The sequence below is a fragment of the Coloeus monedula genome (genome assembly GCF_965178545.1).
Source record: "Coloeus monedula genome assembly, chromosome: 3".
Classification (NCBI taxonomy): domain Eukaryota; kingdom Metazoa; phylum Chordata; class Aves; order Passeriformes; family Corvidae; genus Coloeus; species Coloeus monedula.
The window spans coordinates 21,005,196-21,015,155 of record NC_138783.1 but is presented as its reverse complement, the minus strand read 5'-3'; the positions used below and the strand labels follow the sequence as shown (position 1 = coordinate 21,015,155).

General features: G+C 42.6%; 1 protein-coding gene across 1 annotated transcript; it reads left to right on the top strand.

The window, feature by feature from the left end:
• The first annotated feature begins 1,582 nt into the window (after positions 1 to 1,582).
• On the top strand, positions 1,583 to 9,631 carry PCNP (PEST proteolytic signal containing nuclear protein). Its single transcript, XM_082278664.1, has 5 exons — positions 1,583 to 1,661; positions 5,132 to 5,352; positions 7,259 to 7,333; positions 7,826 to 7,881; positions 9,235 to 9,631. Exons 1-5 carry the CDS (start codon positions 1,607 to 1,609, stop codon positions 9,362 to 9,364), a joined length of 537 nt encoding a protein of 178 aa, XP_082134790.1. The 5' UTR covers positions 1,583 to 1,606; the 3' UTR covers positions 9,365 to 9,631.
• The last annotated feature ends 329 nt before the right edge of the window (positions 9,632 to 9,960 follow it).

Genomic DNA, 9,960 nt, shown 5'->3' with positions numbered 1-9,960 from the left:
TAAACAGTCCTATTAGTAAATACTTAGAGGAGCAGAGAGCCTTTTTTCTCACAACTCAGAATACATTGATGTCTCTGAAAGTCTGTGTTCAGGCTGCAGAGCTGCCATGGGCATATTGTTAAATACAGTTCTGCTGTCTTGTCTGTAGGACAAGGAGGGCTTTCCCTATGGGTGATGCTTAAAGTCAGTGATGGCAGATGATGAGTTGGGTCCTGAGAATTCAAAGACTAGGAGCAGGGAGTATAATTTCACACAGGTATACCAGGAGTTGGTGATGACCCACTCCCTGGTGACCTCTTCCTACATGGTGTTGCAAGGTGGGGGTTGGAAGGCAGAAGATTCACTACCCCAATACTGCTCTTCACTGTCTGTTGTGAGGTGCAGGGGCCTCCAGGCATGGATAACCTCTGGCAGAGGGAAAGACCTGGTTCCTCTCAGCTGTGTGTGGTTGGGAAGTACACAAAGCTTTACCCTAGGGTGGTGTTTCAGGTGATGCTTGAGAGCTGCCTGGGAAGCCCTGAAGTGCAAGGACTGGCTGTGTGAGTGTGTGTACCTCAGGCAGACTCTTTTTCCTCAGGGGAGGAAGAGACAACAGTGGAACTACATGCTGCTGAGTGTCATAGAACCATGGAATGGTTTGGGCTGGAAGGGGTCTTATCTAGTTCCAACCATCTGCTGTGGGCTGGGTACCATGCCCCTTCTGTCATTTGCTGTTCCTCCATACAAACAGCCTCTTCTGATCTGCAGACTGGCTTGCACACTGGGGTGGGGGAAGGTGGTGTCACTGCTCACTTGAACTCGTGTTACAGAATCACAGATTGGGTGAGGTTGGAAGGGACCTCAGCGCGTCACCTCTCCCACCTCCTGACTAAAACAGGGTCATCCCAGAGCACATGGCACAGGATTGCATCCGGATGGTTCTTGAATATCTCCAGTGAGGGAGACTCCACAGCCTCTCTGGGCAGCCTGTTCCAGTGCTCGGTCACTGCACAGTAAAGTTCTTCCTCCTGTTCAGGTGGAACTTCCTGTGCATCAGTTTCTACCCATCGCCTCTTGTCCCATTGCTTGGCACCACGGAGAAGGGCCTGGATCCATCTTCTTGGCGCACTCGCTCCACACACTTTAGATATTTATACACACAGAGGAGGTAATGAGGTAATGATATTTGTGAATCACGGAAGGTTAAACGGAATCGTTAAACCACGCGCCCTGAGGAGGGCGCGGCAGCGGACGTGGTTCCTCCGCAGCCCCGTGATGCAGCGGCTCAGTGTGCGGTGCCGGGGGTGACTCCGATACCCCGCTTTCGGAAGGGAAGGGAAGGGAAGGGAAGGGAAGGGAAGGGAAGGGAAGGGAAGGGAAGGGAAGGGAAGGGAAGGGAAGGGAAGGGAAGGGAAGGGAAGGGAAGGGAAGGGAAGGGAAGGGAAGGGAAGGGAAGGGAAGGGAAGGGAAGGGAAGGGAAGGGAAGCCGTGCCCACGTGCGGAGCTGTTCCCGCCCCGCATCGCCGCGCGCCGCAGGGGCGGGGCCGGCGGCCGCCAGCGGGGCCTCGCGGGGGCGGGCCCGAGGCACGCGCGTGCGCGGCGCGTGAGGCGGCGGAGGCGGGGGAAAATGGCGGACGGCAGAGCCGAGGGGGAGAAGGCGAAGCGGCCGCAGCCCGCAGGAGGTGAACATGTAGCGCCTCTCGCCGGGGAGCTGTGGGGTGGGAACGGGGTCCGGGCTGGTCCAGCGGGGGTGGGGGGGTCCAGGTGTGCCTCACCCGGCCGTGAGTTGCCCGGGCTGGGCCGTGCGGTGCCCGGCCCTGCGGGGAGAGGGGGTGGCCCGGGCCTGAGGGGGCTGCGCTGGAGGAGAGGCCGAGTTGGGCCTGCTGTCCTCAGCTTTACAGGCGCTTTTGTAAAATTACACCAGCTTCTCCTTGTTGGCGCAAATGCGCTGTTTCTCTCCTTTAAAAATACACGGAATGCTTACACCGTGTTTTGAGAGAAATATGACTGTTGCTGTCTGCAAGGATGAAGACAGAGCCTCAAAGGTTAACTTTCAACAGTTATGGTGTAAGTTATTTATAAATGGGTACAGTGAATATTCTTTAATTGCTGTTTTAAGCATTTGGGGTTTTTTTGCTTTGCAGCAATCTGTAAGTTTGCTGTTTGGTCTTACAGTATTTATATTATGACTGGATATTCCTGTCATTTCTGCACTGTTTGGTTCGAAGATTTTAATTGGATGTTTCTTTTCTTCTTTCTTCCCTTAACTTAAACTTGAAAGGACAGTGTCTTTTCAAAGATAAAGCTTTTCTTTCCTGGTGTGTTTCTTTTTTTATTTTAGTTAGGTTTTGATGTGTGGGTTTTTTTGTTTGTTTGTTTGTTTGTTTTTTGTTTCAATGTATCTGTAAGGGAAAGGGCACTTTTTAGATCTGTTGAAAAATTAAATCAGGAAACCAATCAGGATAGCCTCAACAGTGAATGTTATTTCTGATAATTGCTGACATTTGAACAGTTTTACTTGATTTTAGGTAGTTCCTTGACTCTTGGTTCTTTGTTGGGCTTTAGTGGCGTTTTGGTTTTCATTTTTTGGTGATGGTATTGGGTTTTTTTGTATTAGTTATACAGTAACTGGACAGCATCAGTACATCAGAAATTCATACTGTCTTGTGTACTCTTTGGTGTGCTGAAACATGATCTGAGTGAGTTAAGGAGTGTTGGTTGGCCCTAAGGATGAATAGTTGCTCCCTGATGATTTTTGAAGGCAATTTGCAGTCTTTAGTTTTTGCCAAGATAGTGGGGTTTATCTTAAAATTAACTTAGTTGTGACTGGTTTGTTCCCACATGTCCCAGTGGTCACGCTCCCAGGGACAACAGATCCTGAAATGCTGTGCAGCTGGAACTGTCAGTCTTGTCACTTCAGCCACCTGGACAGGGGAAGTTGTCCACTCGTGTGGTTTGTTGATACACACGAGTGAAGCCACTGTGAAGTAGGACAACTTTTTATTTCTGTAATCCATGAAAAGGACACTAGCTAGTCTAGTTTGGAAATAGGTGCTTTCTGTAGGTGAAGTGTGACCACCAGGAAATAATAAAGAAGTCTTCATATCTTGGAATATATTTATGGACTGGCATGGGAGATAGTAGAGACCTGTTTAATAGTTAATAAAAATGTCTGCATTTTTGTTTCTTGCAGAAATTAAACAGCACAATTGCTCCTTCCCCACCTTCCCCAATTGTCCAGTGCCCCTTACAGCTCTCTCATCAAGTAAGAGTGTTTCTTTCAGCAGTCTGGAGTTCATCCCATGGCGAGCCCAGTAGAAATAACACTCAGGGTGCAGTGCTGATAGGAACTAATTCTGAGAGAGGTGCTCTTTAAGATTTGGTGAGAAAACAGATATGGGTAGATTGTATTAGGCTTCACCTTGTGCTCAGCAGTATTTGAGAATTTGCACTTAAAAGAAGTAAGCTGTAGTGTCCTAACCTTCAAGCTAGCCCTAGTTTAGGAACCTAGACTGGTTCCTTGTGTCCTGAATTTTGGGCTGCTATGGGTTTTGTATGTTATGAATAAGAAGACTTAGCTCTATGGTTCCAGCACTTTTAATGCCAGTGAGTCTTCTACCTACCCTTGAATCACAGTCTCTAGTGTACCTAGGCTGAACTTGGAATATTTTATTTAATGTGATTTCATGGACTAGCTGTAAGGATGTTCTCATAGTCTCTGCAGATTGCTTTTTGGTAAACTGTGCTAAGACCACTACCAGTACCCAAGGTCACTTGTGTAAATTTTGATTGTTTCTCTTTCCTCCTTTGTTTTTCATTTTTATATCTATATTTGCTGGATCAAATTTGCAGTACCATTTTTAAAATATGATGAAACTGATTAAAGTTACAGGTTTTTTTGTGATCTGCCATATTTCTGAAGGTGAATGATAAATTCATTTTGGTTTCAATCACTTACTATCTTGATACCTGGAAGAGTGGGGTAGAAGTGGTATATTCTGCTGCTTATGATTTGGGAAATAGCAGACAAACATATATATATAGATTGAGTCCCTAGTTTTTCTCTTTCCTGATATTGTTTGCTTCTTTTTTTTTTCTCAGAGCTACAATCTTGTTGACCCCCAGTTCAGACTTTCTTCTCTCCCATTACTTCATCTTACGTAGTAGTTTTTTGCACTAGCAGTGCAAAGAACTTTATTCCCTGATGGTCTGAATTTGCTGTGCATGGAAGGTGCTGTTCTCCACTTGATGTGATGAGGAACTTGTGCTAGCTCCAGTTGTTTTAAACTGCTACTGAGAGCACTTCCCTGTCCATTCCCTAACGTGTCGGTTTTCCCCCCTTCTGCTACTGCAGTGGTTTGCTTATTGCAGCAGCAGGGAAGCGTCTTTTTGCTGAAGCATTTACTCTGTTCAGTGTGAGTTTTCCAAGGACACCTTTGTCTCTTGGTGTAGCTGAAGAAACTGATTTTATAGGAATGAAAATGTTACTTGAATGTTTTTTCTCTGTGGATCACTGTTCAGCTGCTATGTTTTCCATGACTATACAAAAGCAGAAAAGATGAAATCTATATATATGTTTTTTTAGTGCTGATTCCTTCCTCAAGCAGAGCTTGGCAGATTTATTACAGATGAGATGCGGACAAGCAGTGACTTGAAACATGATTGAGACAGCCGGCCTCACTGTAGTCACTCCCATGATTTTAGAGTTGTGCCAGACAAGCCTAGAGACTGGCATGGACATGATTTTGTAGGAATTTAGTAGAATTAATTTTAACTTAGATTATCTACTCTAGATTTGGAATTGGGATTCCAATTATGAAAGCTTATCTGTGGCAACTTAAAAACTTAAAAAGATTTAGTCATCTACATTTAATTTACTACATGAACTTTGACTTCCATACTAAATAAAGAGATGATGCTTCAAGATTGTTTTCCTGGCTCATACAAGAAGTTCTTTACGAGTAGTGGAGTGCTTGCAGTTTCTTCTCCTCTTTGTGTTTTGCTGTCCACTAAATATGCGTTGGTGGAAACTGCTGTCACTAAAAACATCTTACCTATTGCACCCAAAGTATAATGCTTTTTGAGGTTGCTGCTCCCATCAATCTGCTCAGTAAAAGTAGCTCATCTTGGTAAGTTGTTTCGACTTCACCAGGACCTGAAGAAGAGGCAGAAAAACCTGTGAAAACTAAGACTGTTTCTTCCAGTAATGGAGGAGAAAGTTCGAGTCGCAGCGCAGAGAAACGGGCAGCTAATGAAGAAGCTGAAGACTTCACCACAAAGCCTGCTCCTGCCAAAATGTCCAAGTTTGGATTTTCCATAGGCAGTCAGACAACAAAGAAGGCATCTGCAATATCCATCAAACTGGGAGCAAATGTAAGTTTACTGAGGACTTTTCATGTTAGGGAATCTTAGGGAAAAGGGAAGTACTTTGGGGAGGCTTCCTTGCAGAAGGAAACCTTGAATCCCATGAGGGTAACGTGGGTAAAGTTTAAGCAGACATTGCAGGGCCAGCTAGTCATGCATGTTAAGTACTTCAAGGTGATTAATAACAGGTCAGTAGTCTCAAGAAGCATAAGACTTGATTGAAATGAACTGTAGATCTTTAAACATACAGAATAATTTTGTAATGGGATTTGGTAAGTCTGCAGTAATTTCCTGAGGGAAATGAGCAGACTTGTTAAACTATTCAGGCTACTTTGAAATGAGTGCTGGAAGCTTCATTGCATAGGAGCTTAAAGCTGGAAGAAAGCATCTAGATGGCTTAATAGGTTGTCTTCCATGCCAAAGATCTTATTTTAGCATGAGGAATTGCAGTGTATTTCCATGTCTTTGCCTGTTCTTTGCAAGGTCACTGTGATTTACTTGTGTTAAATGCAAGAGATGAGGCTTTGTTACAAAGGTTTCTAAGAATTCTGATCTCCTTGATTGTCCAGCACAAGGTATCCTTGTGCTTGTTTCCATGTGAATCTGATGGCTCTCCGAGTCCTTTGCTGGCTTGGCCAAGGGCAAGCCAGGGGCTGCCTCTCTATTTAATACAGTTCATTTACATTTCCCACATATCGCTGTGATGGATACATTCTGAATAGCTGTCTGCACTAAATTCAAACTCTAATTGTGAAAGCCTTGCACCCGCAATGCCAGCATTTTAGAGATCTCTCTTATTTTAAGATGGGAGATGTGGGCTGGCAGCATTCTAGGATATAAATGCAATCAGGGCAGCTCAGACTTTGGAAAAATAGACAAGGCTGCCGTCTCTGAGCTTCTAGCATTCTTCAGTTTCTCATGTCCAAAGTGGCAATAAATTTGGCTCAGGATTTCTGGTTCACTGAATTTAATGGGTGACTGACAGAGCACCAGATGGGACAGTGCTGAAACTTGCCCTGTTTCTTTTCAGTCATTTTTATTCCCCTAGTACGTTACCCATTGCAGATGCTTTAAAAATGGTATTTATGTGTTGTACAGTATTGGTGAAGAACAGCTGTAGGCAGTTGCGTAAGGGCTCTGCTGCAGTACCAGCTTCTGGGAGTGTGTATTAAAGAATTGCCAGTAAAGGCAAAATGGGGAAAGCACTGTACAGGACTGATTTAGTACTATAGTAGCAAACTGTTACTAGTAACTTGTTTTTTCTCAGTGGTGTTGAAGTAACTTTTGGTGCCACTGTTGTATTACATGGAACAGTTGTGAGTTTGACAGCTTCCTACACTTTAAATAGAGGAATAAAAAATTGGAAATAAAAAACATACTCTTTAAAGGAACTTTATATTAAGTGGACTGTGTGATACACACTGGTAGTAGTTTAAAAGCATTGAATTGTTTTAAGCCAGAAAGCTGTCACGTTGTTAAAATCGAAGAAAGTAAATATATTCATTTTTTCTGACATTGATGGATAAGAATATCCCAAAAGAATAATGGAAATAGTGACGCAGTAAAATTTTGAGCTACCACAAGTTATTCAGGTTCTGTTTTAATTGTTCATGTCATGCACCAGTGGCTGAGTACCCCTGCAGTGTGCTAGAAAGTTAAGACCTGCATGTGGGGAGCTGTAATATGAGAGGGTTCAGCTTGCTGCTCAGAGTGATCACACATAAATGAGCAGTCGTTTTCGTTTTTCATTAGAGGATCCTTCATGTGCTTGATTTAGACAAAAATGTTTCCCCCTGCTTGCCCATTTTAGTGAAGATGTTTGACTTGACTTAATTTTACCAAAATGCTTAAAAAGCCAAGGGTAGTTTTTTTGAGTTAGTAGACTTACTTTACTTGTGAATTTTATCTTTTTCAGAAGCCTAAAGAGCCTGTTCCAACCCTGGCTCCAAAAACCCTTTCTGTAGCAGCAGCATTCAATGAAGATGAAGATGTGAGTAATAAACCAGTGACAAACACAAAATACCATTGGTGTGGTAGGCAGAGAGTGGGTTATTTATGGTTCTTTACATAACTGTCAGGAATTTTCAACCTAGAAGCATCTCTTGATTCTGATTAAGAATGTACAATTTCATAGCTTTGTGTTGGTTCAAGAAATCATTAAAATGTTGGTAACTTCTCCCTGAAAATAAGATGCACAGCATAATTTGAATTAATAGTTGCTTTCTCTAGGCTTGATTAAGGGGAGGCAAAGGAAACTTGTGCTTCTGGTTTGCTAAATATTTTGTTACCATTTTACTGCTCCTTTTTACATAGAGGCGAACAAAGGAATTTGTATTTTGTTCTATAACCTTGTAGGACCTCCACTGTGTCCAAAGTCACTTTGCTGTCCTGTAGGGCTGTAGTCTGGCCTTTATCTTGTCAGGCATTTGAAGTGTTCAAAAGCTAGTGCCCAGCCCTGCTCTGACCTCCTTTGTCCCTGCAGAGCGAACCAGAGGAGATGCCCCCAGAAGCAAAGATGCGCATGAAGAACATCGGAAGGTAGGGCAGCTTTGAACTGGGCTTTGGGGAGGGGTGAGCGTGTGAAGTACCTCCCCAGCTCAGGGCAGGTCTTGCAGATGGCTTAAGAATACGAGGAGAAAGTGATGCCTGGGGTGGCCACCTAAAACACAGAGACTAGACAAGAATAAGAGAACAAAAGCAGGTATTTATTTGAAGGGCCTTCAAAGGTACACCCTGGACAGGCCAAAGACTCCACCCAAGATGGACTCTGGGTCACGGGTTCTTCACACTTTTATAAGTTTGGTCCATTTGCATATCAGGGTTAATTCTCCAATTATAACTTCAGTTCATTATGTAATTACCCCAAGTGGGTTCCCCTCTTTAGAGGCTTTTAGTTTACACATTTTAGGGCCTGGTGTCCTTGAGGTGGAAACCTAGAGAGTCTTTTTATGTCCAACCAGCATGAGAGAACAGCAGGTAACAGGCCACAAGGAACTTCAGAGTTACACACCAGGCAGTACAGGATTTGAAAAATAGAAAAGTTAAAACCTAAGGCATCAATAGAAGAGGTTAAAGAAGCATTTCTCCAGAAACAGGATTTTCAAATGTTTCATCTACAGGTTAAAAGTAGTACATTTGCATTTGAACTTTGAATCATGCTTGCCTTTTTTTGAGGAAGAAATTGAGTCTGCATTAAACAGAAGCTCTTTTTTTTTTTCTTGTAAAGGTAATAGGTAGGAATTCTGCTTGTCTCTACTTTGTATTTTTCTAGTTTTCAGTTTTATAAATTGCCTTGAAGTAGGTAGTCTGGTCACGTTTTTAAACTCATGTGCAAGGGGAAGATGAGAATCATCTTTCAGAAAGACAAAGAATTCTTTATTTTATAATAAATTATGTAATTCTTCTGCTTGCCACAGATGTGAGAGGGTAGAAGACCAGTCCTAAAATAAGTAGGGACCTTTTCAGAGAAGGCTTCACTTAAACTGGGGATGAATTTTGAAAATTTGTATTTTAGAAATGTTTATTATGATAGACTGCTTTTAAAGTCAGTCACTCTGGAAGTTCTCTAGTTTGGTGGTTTTTCTTTTTTCTCCAGTAGCAAATTTGGATCCTCAGTTTCTTAATCCTTGCAACAAATTCTTCGCAGCTGGCAGCAGTTACTGCCACTGCCACCTCCCCTCCTGCCCCAGCTCTGTTTTGGTGTACTGTGGAGAGATCAGGTCTGTGGCCAGCTTACATTTGCTAATAGTGAGGGCTCCTGATGTAACAGAAGGAAATGTGTGGTAGTTTCTGGGGCAGATTTGGCTTGTAATTGGCATTCTCAGTGTCACATGGCACAGACTACTGTAGGTGAGCTGACTTTCTCAACTGCTCTTGTTTTACTTCTCACAGGGATACACCAACCTCAGCAGGACCAAATTCCTTCAATAAAGGAAAGCATGGATTTTCTGACAACCAGAAGCTATGGGAACGAAATATAAAATCTCATCTTGGAAACGTCCATGACCAAGAAAATAACTAAATGATGTGGATTACAAGTTGGGAGTTTGGGGGGAGGGGAGGGTGTAACATTAAAGGAACAGTTTCCTTTTTTAAGAATGGTATGAGACTATCTTTGGAGCCACTTTTTTAAGATTTTGAGTGGTACACTAATAAATGAGTTTGAAATTAGAGGTAATTTATGTTTTGTATACAGATTTCAAGGCATTTGCTAATTTTGTAGTTCATGTGATTAGTTTCAAAAGGTTACAGATAATAAAGAAATTGGAGTGGTACCTTTTTAAGATAATTTTTTTTTTGTCAGTGATTAAATAAGGTGGATGAAAAAGGTTACTGTCTCTTTAATAAAGTCAAAATTGAATGCTCTTGCATTCTCACTTCTGGCTCCCTCTTCATAACAGGAGAAACAGTTGACTCCTAGGAGTGAGCATTGTCTTGTGCTAGAGGTGTTACTGGACTATTAATTTGAGTATAATCTTAAACAGGAAAAATAAGAACCTGTATTTTTTTCTCCCTGAAGTCACCTTTTGTTAAGTCTCTGCAAACTAGGAATTACGTTGCTCTGAGTGGCTCTGGTAACTTAGCTCTGATTTTGTTTAAAATTTCATGTAGGATGTG